This window comes from Colletotrichum navitas, assembly GCF_030913465.1.
Source record: "Colletotrichum navitas strain CBS 125086 chromosome Unknown LY79scaffold_146, whole genome shotgun sequence".
Taxonomy (NCBI): domain Eukaryota; kingdom Fungi; phylum Ascomycota; class Sordariomycetes; order Glomerellales; family Glomerellaceae; genus Colletotrichum; species Colletotrichum navitas.
The window spans coordinates 46,270-64,422 of NW_026850692.1; the positions used below are offsets into that span (position 1 = coordinate 46,270).

An 18,153-nucleotide genomic window follows, 5' to 3' on the forward strand; every position below is an offset into this window, starting at 1 on the left:
CTCCCGAAAAGGGAGACTGAAAGACCAGAATAGAAAAAAGTTCCACTGTGAGTAACCCTGCAGGGGTGGGGGCAGGGGTTTCGCAGCCAAGCATGGACAAAGTCAAAGATTCCGCGAAAGTTGTTCAGTCAGAGAGACGGGAGCAGGCAATGCTGCATTTCTCGCCCATCGGATGATGCGGTAAAAGGTGGTTTCTGGGAGAGCGGTCTAAAGCGAGGAAAGATGATGGCGCTTCAAATTTTGATTGATGCCCCAGCGTACCCATTACGACACCCGTCAATAGGCCGCATTGCCATATCTGTTACGCAACGAGGGCTAGGATGAAATTTGGGTGGATTATGGCGACATCGCCATTTTTTCCAACAGTTTGCCCGACTGAGTTTGAACACCCTTGATAAGCTTTCGGCTTTCTCGCTCGGTGGAATAGATTAGAGGGGGAGGTCATATCGAATTTCATTCCTTGGGCAATGCTCTTTGCGCTTCTTGAGATGTAATAACCCCCACCTTTGGCAATTGCGCAATCGTTATCATGACAAGGATAGTTGGCGGGTGAAGACTGATAAGTACGGTGATTCCGGCTCGCCTCCGTATCTGGTGCGGGGATTTGGCCGGTGAAGTGGGCGATGTAACAACAACCCGTCCTTGAACATTTCTATCATAGGTGTTTCGCGAACGACTGATTCAGTACACGGCAAGTTTAATCTACCAAACATGCAGTCTCTACGGATTGAGGGGTGAAAAACAGTCAGCTTAACAGAACATGTCAGTCAGGTCGATAGCGTGGCTTGTTAAGGACTCGAGTGCCTGTGCGTGAACATGCTATTCACCTCCCGGGGGCAGGGATATGGCTGGAGTTCGAGCCTTCTGCCGCAATAAGCTTCCGCAAGGTCGCGATCAACCTTGGCCCCGCCTTGGCCTCTTCCTTGATGCGGTCAAGTTCGATGGGGCGATTAAGCACAGTTCCCAGGGTCATATCTTGGGATGTAGCGTATCGGACGACTCGCAGATAACATATTAGAGGAGGAGGAGGAAGCGAAAGGGAGCAGGACCTGGGCTCTTTGGGTTCTCAGTAATCTGCCTCTCTTTCATCTTTTGCTGCCAAGCCAACCGAGAACGAAGCCATCCACCATGGGTAAGACATGCGCAAACACTTTTGACAAGCGTCTAGGCAGCCCCGACTGATGCGTTTCACAGCCGAGAACGTTGTTGGCAACAACGTGCAGAAGGTCGTCGAGCTCAACTCCGACCAAAGCGTGCACCCCGAGAAGACACCATACGTCACCGCTCTCGATGTAGAATCCCAAGATGCCTCTCTTGAGCATACACGCTCCGTTTTTGACGACGAATCTTACCCGGCCCCAACGGAAGAGGAGCGCTCGACGTTGCGCAAAGTCGCCGACTCGATCCCCTTCACGGCATGGTCACTTTGTGTAGTAGAAATGGCTGAGAGAGCATCGTATTATGGCGTCAAGGCAGTTTTCAACAACTATCTCCAGTTTCCCCTGCCCGAAGGCGGTCCTGGCACTGGGGCCATCGACCCCTCCAAGCCCAACTCTCATGCTGGTGCTCTCGACCTCGGACTGCGGACAGCCTCATCGTTAGGTCTTTTGTTCACCTTCTTGGCCTATTTGATTCCCATTTTTGGGGCTTGGATTGCAGATGTCAAGATTGGTAGATACAAAGCCATCGCATGGGGTGTCATCATCGGAGGTGTTGCCCATGTCATCATGGTGGGTGGTGCTGCTCCTACTGTCTTGCAGGGTAGCAAGACAGCTGCTGTCGCGGTGTTCCTCCTCAGCTACTTTCTCCTCGCCTTCGGAGCCGGTATCTTTAAGCCCAATGTCGTGCCGACTGTTATCGATCAATACAAGCACCAGCGGGAATACACCAAGGTGCTTGAGACAGGAGAGAAGGTCATTGTCGACCCTGAGACCACCGTCAACCACATCATGTTGATCTTCTACGCCTTCGTAAACGTCGGGGCTTTCCTCTCAATTGCGGTCGTTTACATCGAGAAGTACCACAGCTTCTGGCTGGCCTTCCTCGTGCCGGGAATTGTGTACTTCCTTTTGCCAGTTGTGCTTGGTGTCACTTACAAGCGTACCATCAGAGTTGCGCCCCAAGGCTCCGACCTTAACCGTTTTGTAAAGATCACTACGTTGGGTCTCAAGGCTAGCAAGGGCAATATTTTCTCAAAGAAATTCTGGGAGAACGTCGAACTCTCCGTCCTGGCGGAGCGAGGCGTCCGTGTCGGCTTTTCACAGAAGGATGTCGATGACGCACGCCGCACGTGGCAAGCCGTTCAGATCTTCCTGTACATCCCCATCTGGGCCTTGAACAACGGTGGCGTCGGCAATGTGCAGAGCAACCAGGGAGCCGCGATGACAACTAACGGAGCGCCCAACGATTTGCTCAGCCATTTCAACCCCTTGGTTATCATTATTTTCTCCCCGTTCATGGCAAATATCGTGTATCCCTTCCTTGAGCGCAAAAACATCAAATTCGGCCGTATCAGCAGAATGACGGTCGGATTCATTCTTGCTACGATCTCATCCGTGATTGGAGCCTTGGTTCAATGGCGCATATATGAGACAAGCCCTTGGTAGGTGTTCGGTTCTTAGAAGTTTAAGCTACAGATGGTGCTAACATATCTTCAAAGCGGATACAATGCAAGTGACTGCGATGGTGTCTCGTCTCTCTCGATCTGGTGGCAGATCCCCAACGTCGCCCTTGGGGCCATGTCTGAGATCTTTATCAATGTTACAGCTTATGAGCTGGCGTACGCTCGTGCCCCCGAGCATATGAGATCAACTGTTGTTGCTCTGTTTCTCTTTATGACGGCTTTGAGTAGTGCTTTGGGTCAGATCCTGCTGCCAGCTATAGCGGACCCAACTCTCATTTGGGCCTGGGCTGCTCCTGGTATTGCTCTGTTCTTCCAAACGATTGTGTTCTGGGTCAGGCATCGCAATATCAACGATGATGTTTTCATGACCTACGAGGAGGACTATGAGAGCACCAACGCAGGCGAAAAGGTTGTTGAGAAAGAGGAGAATTAAGAGATATTCAGTTTGGTGTAAAGTGCCCTGGTCTGAAAGCTTGCTTGATTGGCTATTCAATCTAAAGCAACCGATCTTCCGGCCCGAGGCAAGATACAGCGACGACCTAGTTTTAGCAAATTTGAACCCACATTACACCGCCCTGAATATGTTTATAGTCACATCGAATATGATGTTAGCACATGTGGTATTATTTTGCGGTTTTGTCAAAAATAATAATAACACTTGACCCATAGCCTGAACAGTTATAAAAATAACAAATACGTAGTTAATAGGTACTATAGTTCTTCCCCCCCACCTAATGTGGATGTTATGTAGAAGGCCTTTGCTCATAGGGGCACAACCTTTTTGCTGATAGCGTTTGATGATAAACCTATACGACTGTGATGATATGATGTTTAAGGGTCGCCCACATCGGCAGTTGCCAACGTAATGGTCTATCAGGATAGAAAATAGGATTTTACGAAGTATTTCTATAGTAAAACATACGAAGTAACACAAGTAGGATGTTAGAAGGCGTTTGGAGGATGGTAGACATTTCTGAGTCAACAGGAATCTATTGACATAAACACAGTCTTCTCTCAGTTTGATTTGCTGACCAAACTGCAAGGAATGGGAGTCTGGGGGCCTCAGTTAACAATTCCAACCCTCCCTGGTCATCCCCCTGCCCCATTCAAAGACAATGCCACCTATCGCGGAAGAGCAAACTAAGAATCTACTGAGTTAAGTGGGTGCTCCGCAGTTACTTTTTCAATTTCTAGGTAAAACCTATCATTATGCATCTGGATGTGCAAATAGCGACAGACTAGGCCATTTCATATGTGAAACTTACCACGTTGAACCAGGCACCGTGCACGTAGGAACGCTCGCTTTGTGATTTTAACATGAACCGCGGTTTTCGCAACCCATACATTCTAGCTTGATAACCACGTACAGCTAACTCTCTTCGCAAATGCTCAACGATTATTCTCCCAAGCAATGTATTGCTTCTTCTCATGTTAGTGATGAGTGGGGGTTTTTATTACGAAGTGCGACTCGGAGAGACTCCCGTCCATTGACGCTATCAAGGGTACCCCAGCCAGTTTTTGCATAAAGATTGTCGGACGATGGCACAGGAACAGGGTTAAAATTCTTGCATAATCGACGCAATACAAGCCATTCACAGTTTTGAGACCCCGCAATCTGTCATCGTCTCACGGTACAACCTCCGAAACAAGTATCATCCATTGACGTGGCCAGTCGTGGTTGTCAGCCTCGTTGCTGATCCTAGTCGACCGTAAGAGAAGATCGATTAGTAGTGACGACTCTCCAGCTTTGCGCTCGCACAGAGCACCCGAACTTCCAATTTCCCCAGAGATTTCGACTGCGCAACTTCCCACTTCCGACCACTTCCGGCCTTAACGAGTCCGAGGATCTAGGCACTAGGCTAGCGACAGTTCCCGTCAATCACCCGAACCATGCGGCTCCGCTACATTGCTTTCTCCCTGCTTATGACATCGGGATCGGTTCTTGCCGGTGAGCTCTTCACTTCCAGTGTTTGCTCCTGTAGTTTTACCCAGGCTTACAGTTTCATAGTACCGAGACCTCGAGGCGAAGCCCTTCCCATCATCCTGATCCCACGCGTATCGAAGAGTGTCCCGAAGAGAACCCAGTCTTCCAATGAATATATGGCCTCGACTGGACGAACTTGCGGCAACACAATAGAGAAAGGTGTATGTTATAATGGCAGATGCGGCATCTTCGTCGCTCCCACCGGATTCGAAGCGATACCCGAAACCGAGTCGCAATGCTTATGATGAAATACCACTTATCGGATGCCTACACGCCTACCAGCAGCAGCGCCTATTTGGGGTCTCCAACTGCCACAAGCTCATGGTACGCCTCGGCATTCGGCCATTTTTATTGCCAACGGAACATTATTAGAGCCTCAACATTACGACGGACACATTGTATATAGTCGCGTTTACATCCTAGGAACCATTTACAGTACCCTCAGTAATGACCCTCTAGGGTCATAGTAACAGTTTTGGAAACGAGGTACTCCTCAACAGCCACATCCTTACCAGATTCCTTTCCGTACCCGGAGAGCTTCATGCCGCCAAAAGGAGACTCCGCCGCCGACGAGTTACCAGTATTCATTCCGATCATGCCAGCCTCAAGCTTCTCCATCAGTCTCCACGTGCGATCAATGTTCTTCGTGAAAAAGTAGCTCGCAAGACCCATACTCGTGTCGTTGGCCCATTGAACTGCTTCATCCTCGGTAGAAAAACGATAGACACCCAAGACCGGCGCAAACGTCTCCTCTCTACTTATCAGCATGGACTGCTTCATGTCGCGCAAGATGGTAGGTTCGTGGAAGTACCCAGCGGCTAAACCTGCCTCTGCTCCCGCGTGACCACCGTGAACAACCTTCGCGCCCGCTTCAACGGCATCTTTGATATGAGCCTGAGCTTTAGGAATGGCGCGAGGTGTCGTTAGGGGACCCATAGTAGTGCTGGACTCGGATCCGTGTCCCATTTTGATCTTCTTGGTCCGCTCAACCAGTTTCTCGAGAAATTGCTCGTAGATGCCATCTTGGACATACACCCTGTTTGCGGTGATGCATGCCTGGCCAGCGTGTCTCCATTTGAGTGCAAGTAGCTGCTCGAGTGCCTGATTCTGGTTGCAGTCATCAAAGATGATAAATGGGCAATTTCCTCCGAGCTCCAGGGTGAGCTTTTTGAGCCCCTCAGCACAGTGCTTCGCAATCAGACTGCCAATGTTCGTGGACCCGGTGAACGACACCTTTTTCGTCAAGGGGTGCTTGCAGAGTGCCTCTGCAACTTCCGGTGTGTTCTCCAGAGACGTTGTTATGACGTTGAACACACCCGGGCCAAAACCAGCCTTGCTGGCCAGATTTGCGAGAATGAGGCAAGTCAGAGGAGTCTCAGGGGATGGTTTGGCGATCATGGTACAACCTGCTGCTAGCGCGGCGCCAGCTTTGCGCAGAATCATACTTGCCGAGAGTCAGTGCCTCAAACTTAGCAAGAAAACGGCCATAGATACGCACGCGATCGGGAAGTTCCAGGGAACCAGCGCTACGGCCACGCCGATCGGCTGCTTGATGACAAGTACCCTCCTGTTGGGCGCGGACGGCGTCGAGACGTCGCCTCGAATGCGCTCGGCTTCCCCAGCGAACCACCAAGTGAAGCCAAGGGCGTAGTCGAGCTCGCCCTGTGCTTCGGCCAGCGGTTTCCCGGACTCATGGGTCAGTACCAGAGCGATGTCGTCCCGGTTCTCGCGGATGAGTCGGTCCCACTCTAGGAGCTTCTTCGCGCGCGACCTCGGGTTCTCGAGGCGGTAGGTTTGGAACGCCTCATGGGCCGATTTGACGACGGCGTCGACATCGGAGCGGTCAAAATCCGGGCTCGAAGCAAAGACCTTGCCGGTGCCCGGGTCCTCAATGTCGAATCTTTTCTTTGAAGACGACGTTACCCAGGACCCGTGAACGTAAGCATCGGTCTTGAGGAGGTCGTCGTTGGCAAGCTGACTGTCGTTAGTAGGCAGGTCCCTCTTGGATAGAGAAGCCGATGTCTAACTTTGAAGGGGAGCTCTGTGACCATCGTCGCGATGCTTGACAACAATAATAGCCAAGTGGAATGAAATCGATGAAGACAGATTGGTGGTCTAAATGACGGGCTGGTGCAATATATATTATCTGAATTGGTGTGGAACTAAAATGCCGACTTGATACGTTAAACCGCTGTGACCCCGCACTCTAAGATCTTCCACGTTGCTCAATGTCTCAGATGACGACATGTTGCTGAAGTGTCTACAGCTATGGCCAATAACATAGAACCTGGCTTCAAACTCGAGCCAAACTTGGGTACGATAGCCCCCCAATAACTGTTGGTAAGTGAGAATCCTGACGGCCATCAACTGCTCAGTCCGTGTTAGGGCCAGATCTTCTTCTGTAGTAAAGTACGATATAGTTGCCGTCAATAGAAAACCCGGTGAAAGATGTCGCCTCTACTATATCCATCTCATCTAATAGTCGAAACATCAATGCCCTTAGAATGCAATTACATTTTCTAGGGTGTTGTAACAAACATGCTTTCAATGTCCATTTAGATTAAGGACCGCACTTATACAAGCAACCGGAATTCAATAGATCATTTTGGAAGAGTACTATCAGTGTTGTATTAGTTAAAGGACAGTATTCGGGAAATTGCGCTTGATTTGTTGATCTTTCTTCCCCCCCCCCCCCCCCCCCCCCTTTTCTTAGCAAATGCTATAAAGCTTCTAGCTGTGTCCACAGTATATTGTGCTTCCAATTGACCTGCGACACCAGAACATATTTAATAGTGAAGTATTTCTCGGTCTAAATACGATGTGCAGAGTAAATATTAGCTGTAATTGGGTAACCCCGGACTTGGCGAACATGGGGCCCGGCCACTTCTGGCAAGTGTATGCACAACCAGCGCTTCGTCAGCTGATATGGTGCAGGTGATACTGCCCCTACATAAAGCGTTGCCGCCCAAAGTTCCCAGCCGAAAACAAGCGTTTTTCCTATCACCTCCTTCTCTCCCTGACTATACTGTGGCACCTCTCGAAACAGCAATACATTCCTACTCGCTTCAACCCGCAAGGGCGTACAGCAAAGGATCTTTCTCCCCGAGAAGGATTCTGCCTAGATGGCGGAGGTCCTGGGTTTCTTGGGTTTCTTAATACCCTTGATAAGTCCCCCATTCAAGGACGAGTTGGGGTCTCGGGAATCAGCGCCTCTGGAATACGACATAAATGGTGACAGTTACAAGAAGAGAATTATAGTTGGTGCGTGCCTCACTGAAAACCCGTGTTCCAAATTCCAGTCTATTCAGCCGCCGTCAGCCTCATCTGATGCGATACTTCACGTGGAGGTACAGCCGATTCCGCTACTAGATGACGGGTCCAACCCCCGTAGACCGTCGGAGATACCACAAGTACGACGGTATACATGTGCCTATTCCTTTTCTGGGCTTCAGGGAGTAGCTGCTCAGTTAAAATCTGGCCTTGAAGACTCGAATATTAATGACCAGGTGATGTTGTGCCGCCTGGAAAGCTACGACTTTTTGACTTCCAACGCGGAGAGATGAGGAGACAATTCTATTCTACGACCCCAGGGAATCCATTCACACAACCCAAGTTAGCCAAGATCGCATTACAGCCACTTAATACGTCATATAAAACTATCCCAAAACAGAAGTAATAAAGTGTAATAAACTACAGCGTCCTGACATTTATAAAGAGAAGTAGTTAATTTTCCTAAGTCTAAGTACAAGAGAAAACTTACCTAGAAATACTCTTCCTAATATAGGTCTTATTAGTTAGAGGCGCTACTCTATAGCGTCTCTAACTAGAACTAGCTATATAAAGCTATCCTAGCTTTATAATATACCCCCCTAGTTATAAAGTCTATCTCTATAACTAGATAAAGAACTATAGATATTTTTATAATAAAAGAAAATAAAATAGTTATTAGTTAATAATAGCCCTTTAAGCTAATTAATAAGTAATAAAGTAAATAATAGTATTATATAAAAGGTCTTTTAACACTATATTCTATTATTTATTATTATTTACTATAGTAGTAGTTCTTTTTATTTCTTAAGGTGCCTATTTTTTTTAAAATAAGTAATAACTAACTACTTACTAGTTAAATAATAAATATCCTTTAATATTTTATTACTTAACTTTTTCTTCTTTTTTTTTTAACTAATAACTTATTAAGTAAAGTAAGTTAATATCCCTTTTGCCTACTATATATTCTAGTTTATATAGTAGTTCTAAAGCTATTCTTAGATAGCTAATAGTTAAAAGAAAGTAAAAAAGAAGTTATAGCCTTCTTTTTAACTAGTAATATATTTTAAGTAGCTTAAGTTTCTTAGTTAGTAACTAACTTTACTTCTTAAGTCCTATAGTTTTTTTAACTAGGAAATTATTTAGATTTATATTTCTATGTTATAATATTAACTATTATAGATAAATATTAGAGTTATTAGGTTAACCTTAATGACTTATTACTAGTAAATCCTTAGATATTTAGCTATAGATTCTCTAAGGATTTATAGGTAATAAGTTAGTTATTTAACTAACTAACCTATAATAATTTTCCTTTTTTTCTTTATATATAATAGAGAACTATAGTTACCCCTATTATTTATTAATTACTACTAATATATATAGTTAACTATATTAACCTATCCCTTAGTGTTACTAATACTAATTAATAGTTAACTTTACTATTAACTACAAAGGTTAACTTTACTATCTAAACTATAGATTAGTAAGGTCTATAAGAAGAAGTAATTATTACTAGTTAATTATTTATATACCTAGAGTAAGTAAGTACTAAAAAACACCTCTATAAATACCTTTACTATAATAGTTTATACTAATTACCTATTATAATAGGTTAATTAATAAATCTATAACTAGTCCCTTTAACTAGTAGAAACCTTATTAATTTACGTCTATTATATAAGCTTTATTACCTTTAGAGAAGCACTCTTAACTATAAAAAACCCCTTACTTTATATACCTATAGCTAACTAGTAATTATTTACTATATCCTATTTATTATAAGCTCTTTAGCTTATTAACTTCTTTTTCTTATATATATACTTCTTCTACTAACTAATAGCGTTAATAAGTTACTAATATAATAGCCTATTATTTCTTTTCTTTTTACTAACTAATAGTGTTAATAAGTAGCTAATATAATAGCCTATTATTTTTCTTTAAGTTATTTACCTACAAGAGTATATTTTTCCCTAGCTGTCTATACTACTAGTAGTAATCTCTCTAATAAATATATATGCCTTCTAGTCTACTAGAAGAAACACCTATGTTTAAGAGGTTATTAGGCTAACAGAGGGCAATAGTAAATAACACTATACCTATAAGTAAAAGACCTAAGCTAAGATAAGTAAATATAATAAGCTTATAAGTAAGTAAGGCTTATAAGTTACTATACCTTTGCCTATAAGGTAATAAGAAGAAGTTTATAGTAAGTATAATATACTACCTAATATAAGGTAGTAAGTAGTAGTAATTAATAATATATTTACTATACTTACTAACCTTATATAGTATATTCTCCTATAGTAATAAGGAAAGGACTATATTAAGAAGTTACTAACTAACCTTATAAGTAAGTAATAAGCTTTTATACTTAACACTATTACTATATTTTATATTAGTAGTTATAAGTACTATAACTATATTAGTAGTAAATTACTTTACTACGCCTATAAGGATTTTAGTAAATAGTCTATAAATAACTTTAAAGTAATTAACTAAAAGGTCCTAATAAGCCTATATAACTTTATTATTAATTATAGTATATAGGTTAACTATAGTAAATACCTATTAATTACCTAACGTATATTTAATATTCTCTAATAAGAGGAAGGCACTTACTAGACTAATAAGATAATTACTATTATTAAAAGATTATTATATAACTTTAAACTATACCTTAAAGACTTTAACTTTATTAAAATATCTAAGGTTATAATATAATCCTATATAATAAAAAACTAGCTAAAGCCTACTTATTACTAGTAGTTACCTATTAGACCTCTTATAATAACCTAACCTTTACTTTACTACTACCTTTATTAACACTAAAACCTTATATAATAGCTAAAATCTATAGCCTATATATAATAACTACTATACTACTATAGAAGCTCTTGTTAGCTATAGTAATATTAATAATAATATTAAGGCTAATACTAAAGTAAATAAGTAACCTTATAAAGATATACTTTAATAACTAGGCTATAAAGTACACTAGTAGCTAATATAAGACTATTAACTTAAAATTACTATTATTTTATAACCTTTATGTCTAGGTAAGTATAATATAAGACTACTATAGAGTAGTAATTTAAGTAATACTTTAAGGTAAACTACAAGAGTATTATACCTTTACCTTTTACTAATAGGCAGGTAATTTTAATACTCTAATAGTAAAGCTTAAAGAATAATTTAAAAGTAATAAAGTATACTTAGCCTATATTACTAAGCTTTACTATATATTATTTAACTTAATTACCTATAAAAACTATAGTAAAAATAAACTTAAGATCTTTAAGTTACTTATTAAAAGGGTTACTAAGCTAGTTAAAGTAACTACCTATAATAGCCTACCTAAAGATAAGGATTATTATAAATACCTTATTACCTATTACTATAGTATACCTAAGTATACTATAGCTCTCCTTAACCTACTAGTTATATTCTATAGCCTCTATATATAACTATATAATAAAGTAGTAAATACTTTACTTTACTATAAGCTACCTATATAATACTTTATAGATAAATCTACTATAGAGGATAAGTAATTTTAGGTTAACTATAAGTATAATAGTAGCTATAATAATTATACTAATCTATAGTAAATATAAGGTTCTTTATAAAGTAACTACTATAGTAAAAACTAGTGTAGTAATAAATTAACTAAGAAGTACTTTATTTATAGTAAGCCTAGTTATTAGTTAACTAAGTACACTAAAGAAAAGTAGTAATCCTTATTTAACTAGTATAAAAGTACTTACTTTATATAAGCTTTACTAGCTACCTTTAATTACTTTCTTCTTAACTATAAAGGTTATAATATAAGTTATCTTTAAGAAGCAAGTAATAATAATAAATAACTTATTAGTAATAATAATAACTATATAGATATAGTGTTCTTTATATTTACTACCTTTTTTATATAACTGTTAATTAATAGCCTAACTATATTCTTAGAGCTATATAACTAGGTAACTACTTATACACTTACCTATAAGAACTTACTAAAGAAGCTATTACTTAGTAAGACTATAAAAACTAACAAGATATTTACACTTAATAAGCGCTATTTAGTAGTAACTTTTTATAGTATTATACTTAACACTAGTATAGCTAAGAAATTAACTACTAGCTATAAGTAATACTTTACCTTCTAGTGCTACTTAGGTAAAAAGATACCTATAGATACTACTTAAGTAAGTAAAGTAAGTATTTACTTTAGTAGTAGTAATTACTTTAAATCCCTAGGAGTAATTAATATACCTATACTACTTAGTAACCTTGTTTTTTATATAATAACTATTAATACTTTATTTCTCTTTTACTTAAGGGATATAGACTATTATAGTATAAAGTTTAATAACTTTACTAACTAGCTAATCTAGGGTAATAATATTATACTTATTATTTACTAATTTAGCTACCTATAGATACTTTTATAACTACTAGAGAAAAGGATTACTAGGTAACACTTAATAGACAGTAAATTATACTAAATCTACTAGTAGTTTAGCTACTTATCTATTTAGTAACTTTATAAGTTACTTAAATATACTAAAGAAAACACCTCCCTCTTGTTAATTAAAGCTATTAATAAGTACTACTACTACTACTAACTATACTCTAAAGCCCTTAGTTACTTTAAATTTATACTATATAATAATAATAAGTTTAACTATAAGATCCTTATTAATATAATATATCTTAATAATAATAAACTAGTACTTTATATAGTTAATATAGTAATAGCGTTTAATATAGTAAGATTCTTATAATCTATTACTATAGAGTATATATAAGAAGTACTATAGATATACTAGATTAATATATATCTTAGCCTACTTAATTAGATAATAACTAACGCTAGCCTAAATTTTTACTTTAGTAAGTTTAAATATACTACCTATAGGTTATTTATTAAAGTAAAAGAAGTACTTATTAAAGCTTATTATAGTATTAGTAAAGTTAAGTACTATTATATACCCTTTTACTATACCTATAAGATTATTTATAAAGAAACTAGTACTAAACCTAAAGTTACCCTTTAACTTACTATTAAAGTAATTAATAATACTATTAGCCTAGATAGCCTTATCTTAACTCTCTTTGTTTTTAGTATATACCCTAAATAACTAATAAGTTACTACCTACTATAACTACTATATAGTATACTAAAGTAATTAAGAAAGTAATAGCTATAGTATACTAAATCTATATAAAGTAATAGCTTTATAAAGCACTAGCTATATATAATAGCCTAGATTTAACTAATACTATTACTTTACCTCTTTAATCTTTTGTCTATATATAGTGTAAAAAATATAGCTAGTAGGGCCTATTTTACCTTATTACTAACAATAGTACTACTTATACTATTAATTTACCCTATAGCCTATATAACTTTAGGATTACTATAGTAAAACCTTACTATATAGAGAAAAGTTAACTAGACCTCTCTACACTAAATAAACCTACTAGCTACTCTATATAAGTAAAAGATAATCCTATGTATACTATATAAGTATAAAAAGACCCTATAAAGATACTTAATACTAAAGAGGAAGTATATAATACTATTATTATTAATAATAAACTACTATAATAACACTATAGTTACCTATAAAAGAACCTAATACCTATATTCTTTATAAAGATATACTTTACTATAACTATAGTGTTCTTAACTATAAAAGAAAAGGTAGACTATATACTTACTATTAAGCTATATAAAAAAGAGATTATTACTACACCTAGTAAACCCTTTAAAGAATTTAATAAGGCAAAGGTAAAAGCCTTTATTAACTATAGTGTATTTTATATTATTACCTATAACAAAAATCCTATAGTAATACCTATATATTTAAATTATATATAATCTATAAAGTAAAAGGTAAAAATAAATAGCCTTATAAGAAATTATAGCTTATTATCTAAGGCTATATAGATAATAGTAAAGAAATAATTCTTATATAGTTACCTACTATCTAGTAAATAGCCTAGTAATTAATACTTACTTTTACCTTTTTACTACTTTAATATAGATTTCTCCTTTAGTTATATAATATTACCTAGGTATATACCTAATTAGTAATACTATTAAATTATATTATTTTTACTACCTACCTATATAAATTTACTATCTTTACTTAGTAAATATAATAATAATAGTAACTAAGCTATTATATAGTATTATAAAGTAGAAACCTACTAGTAGGTAACTTATAACTACTATTATAGAAAAATCTCTAAATAGATTTATTAACCTTTAACCTTTACCTATTAATATTATTACCTAATAATATAACTTTAGATTAATTAGTATATAAATAGATAATATAATTAGCCTTATAGATAGTAAATTCTTTACTTATAAAAAGAAGAAGCTTAAGAAGGCTATTTTATAGTAAAACCTAAGTAATTACTTATAGCTAATAACTTTATTACCTTTAACAGTAGTATATTATCTATTACTACTAATAGTAAGCTTACCTTTTATTAAAAAGGCTAAGGCAAGAAGCTTTAACTTATTAACAAGAAATTACCTACTGCCTAGTAAATTATGTCTAGTAATATACCTATAGTATATATATTACTTCTATTTACTAACCTAAAGCCTACTTTAACTATTTAGTTACTACTTAACACTAATTACTTATAGTAAAGAGATTAAAGCTTTAAACTACTAAATTAAATAGTAAATTAATAACCTTAACTATAGCCTATAATTTTACTAATTAACTTATAACTACTAAGCTTTTTATATTTATATTATTAAGTAGTACGTTTAGGGGGCAATTTATATAGTTAAAAGTGGCTTATTTCTTTTATCTATAGTGCTATAATCTATGTTCCTTAAATATTGCCTTGCTTAGTAGATTCTACTGTAAGTATCTATATTTAGGAGCAAGGGTTAATTAATAAGCAACGTTATTCTAGAAAGCGTGTTAGTTAGTAATATCCTATATAATATACCCCCTTAGGCGTTAGCGTAGGTTACTATACACCTAGATATAAAGGAAAAATAGTTCTTCTAGTGTAAAAGGGCTAGTTATTATATAATTATAGGCTATTAGTATTAGGTTTCTATTAGTAAGGCTACTTACTATAGGGCTAGCCTATACCTAGTAATATTTACCTTAAGGCTAAATTTATAGTTACTTTTTTCTCTTTTTCTTTAATAACTATAATAATAATTATAAGTTATATTATTATTTTTATTATAATTAATTACTAACTTATTATCTTTTATATTACTATACTATTTACTTAATTACTAATACTTTTTTTCTTTTAGATATCTTATAAAACTATTACCTTTAGTAAGGCTTATATATACCCTTGTAGCTACTATAGGCCCTAAGGCTATAGTAGTCTTGCTACTGCGTAACTACTATAGTTACTATAAGTGCACCTGTCTCTCTTAAGGAGAGGAAGAAGACCTTTAGTAGGTCTACAGGGAATAAGAACCCCTATAGATAGGTCTTATAAGTATTATTTATTACTAGTTAATTAATTTTAGTACTAAAGAATAAGTATAGCTCCTTAAAAGTAATAATAAGTAGTCTCTCTAGAGACTAGCCTTCTTAACTTTAGTTAGGAGAAGCTAAGTAACTTAGGCCTAGATTTACCTTTAACTAGTATATTACTACTTATTATTACCTAGTTATTTCTTAATTACTAACTTATTTTATAGATAATAAAGTAGTAGTAAAGTAGTTACCTTTTTACCTTTATATTAATAAAAGGAGAGCCTACTACTGTCTCCTAAGGTTAAAAGGATTTAGGTAGTAATAATAATACTTTATAAAGGCACTAGAGTACTAGGAGGGTATAGTAGGGAGACCTACTATTTTAGCCTTATAAGTATTACTTAAGGAGTATACTTATAGGTTAATCTAATAGTAAGTGTCTCTTAGGTCTTAGCCTTAAATATTACTAATATATTATATATTAGTTATATATATACTGCTTACCCCTAAGGTTATTAGCCTAGCTAATACCTCCTATATACTCTAAGTAGTAAAAGGCCTTATATAAGGTAAGTTACTTCTATTTATATAATAGTTACTTTACTTATATATCTTTTTTTAGGTAATTATAGCTATATAGTTATATATATAGGTAGTCTTACCTTAAACCTTAAAGAAAGGAAGGCTACTTTACCTATAACTATCTCCTTTAATAAAGAAAGAGAAGGAGATAAAGAGAAGAGAGAAGAGGAGGAGAAGGAGGAAGAGGTATATAATAAAGTAGGTAGCCTTAAGGATCCCTTTATAGAGGCTATTACCCCTAAGTATTCCTCTAGCTTCCCTATTAGTCCTTATATATATTATAGTGTCTCTGTTAGTACTACTTATATATAGGCTAACCTTAATAGCTTTATTAGTAAGCTCCCTCTTATATAGGGACTTACTTTACGTTTTATTATCTCTTAGATAATTATATAGATGCCTTCCTTTATTAATAATAGGCTCCTTAGCCCTTAGGCTATTTTTACCTTTTTAGAACATTAGGCTCTTAGCCTATAGGCTATTTTTTAATTTTTACTTTAGCTTAGGCCCCTTAGCCCTAGGCTATTATTTAATTTTAGAGGAGTTTTTACTTTTACTTTCTTATTATTTATTAATTAGGTCTTTGTTTTTTTTATCTACTGTATACTATATATCTTATAAGTTAAAGAGTACTCTAAAGTACTTAAATTTAGCTTATAGAGATTCTTAGTAAGTCTATTTACTAGTATCTTGTTTATTAGTAGATATATAATATTAACTTTACCTTCTATATAGACCTCTTATAGCTATATATTTAAATATTAATATAGTAAAGTTATATTATAATTCTCTCTTTTTCCTTATAACTAAGTAAATTATTTATTAGTTATTATATTATACTACCTATATATTATCTTTTAATTTAAGGTAGATATTATAAAAGAGGCGTTTTAGGGTAATAAGCTCTTTAGTTGTATAGTTAAAAGTAAGAAGCTTAGCTTTAGTTATTAATATTATAACTATTACTTAGTAAGTTACCTTCTAATAGATTAGGCTACTAAAGAGATATATAATATACCCCTAGGATAACTAATAAGTAATTATATTATTAGTAAAAGAAGTATTACTTATATAAAGGAGTTATATACCCCTAAGATACTAAAGTATATTAATAAATATAGGTATAAAAGAGGTATTAAATATACTACTTTACTACTTAAATATAGTATATACTTAGGTTTATTAGGTACCTAGAGAAAGTAAGTAAGTAAATACTATATCTAGCTAGATTATTATAGTAGTATATAGGATTAATCTAACTATCTCTTAAAAAGCTTTACTTTACTAGTGTTACTATCCCTTTGTTTTAGAGAAAGTCTATTATTAGTAGTAGTATTATAGGAAAATCCTATCTATATATTTAAACTTTACTACTATATTATAGATATATTAGTTATAGTAGAAGTATATCTTCTAGTTAGGTCTATTATATATAATATAAATACCTAGATACTACTTTACTTCTCTAAGGTCTTTATTTTATATACCTCTTTTAGCCTTATAATAATTACTTCTTCTGCCTCTTACTCTCTTTTAGGTATATAATAAGAATATTATTAATATAAAAGAGTATATATATAGTATACTCCTTAGAAATAAAGAGACAGGGTCTTCCTTTAATAATAAAGCCCTAGGCTTTTTAGTGTCTTTATAAACTCCTTAAACTAAAGAAGAGGTATATTATATAACCTATATAAGGCCTATATAATAGATACTACTTTTTTTTTACTAATAACCTAGTAGTAGCTTATAGTATACTAGCTTTCTTAATAGGTCTCTTTTAGTATTAAGAAATATATTAACTATATTAAGTTACTTAACCTTAAGGTTAAATTATATAGTAATAGCTATTACTATATAAAAGGTTTATACTATAAAGGTTACTATATATATCTAAAGAAGGGGTCCTTTTCTTTATATTCCCCCTTATAATAACTTATACTTACTATAGTTAAGATATTTTCTAGATCTTACTTATATATCTATACCTACTTTAATAGGAGAGCCTTGTTCTTAGTAGTAAATCTTACTTATTAATTACCTTAAATACTTTAAGACACCTTAGTTCTATAATTTTATAGTCTATTACTTATTATAGTAGTTAATAAAGGTCTAGAGGTATCTTAATTAACTTCTTTAGTGTCTATAGTAGTCTTATAAGATTATTATAATAATATTACTTTTATTTAATATTTATAGTATATAATAGTTATTAGCTTATA

General features: G+C 35.5%; 3 protein-coding genes across 3 annotated transcripts; 2 read left to right on the plus strand and 1 right to left on the minus strand.

Annotated features, from left to right (window-relative positions):
• The first annotated feature begins 921 nt into the window (after positions 1-921).
• LY79DRAFT_97581 (POT family protein) lies at positions 922-3,084 on the plus strand. The gene is made up of 3 exons (XM_060565268.1): positions 922-1,132; positions 1,195-2,602; positions 2,660-3,084. The coding sequence occupies exons 1-3, from the start codon at positions 1,129-1,131 to the stop codon at positions 3,054-3,056; spliced, it is 1,809 nt and encodes a 602-aa protein (XP_060407505.1). The 5' UTR covers positions 922-1,128; the 3' UTR covers positions 3,057-3,084.
• Positions 3,085-4,210: 1,126 nt separating this feature from the next.
• LY79DRAFT_572310 (uncharacterized protein) lies at positions 4,211-5,011 on the plus strand. The gene is made up of 2 exons (XM_060559343.1): positions 4,211-4,571; positions 4,632-5,011. The coding sequence occupies exons 1-2, from the start codon at positions 4,514-4,516 to the stop codon at positions 4,850-4,852; spliced, it is 279 nt and encodes a 92-aa protein (XP_060407506.1). The 5' UTR covers positions 4,211-4,513; the 3' UTR covers positions 4,853-5,011.
• On the minus strand, positions 5,012-6,758 carry LY79DRAFT_572311 (succinate-semialdehyde dehydrogenase). The gene is made up of 3 exons (XM_060559344.1): positions 6,635-6,758; positions 6,106-6,581; positions 5,012-6,051 (listed from the first exon to the last, which is right to left on the minus strand). The coding sequence occupies exons 1-3, from the start codon at positions 6,656-6,658 to the stop codon at positions 5,049-5,051; spliced, it is 1,503 nt and encodes a 500-aa protein (XP_060407507.1). The 5' UTR covers positions 6,659-6,758; the 3' UTR covers positions 5,012-5,048.
• Positions 6,759-18,153: the final 11,395 nt, after the last annotated feature.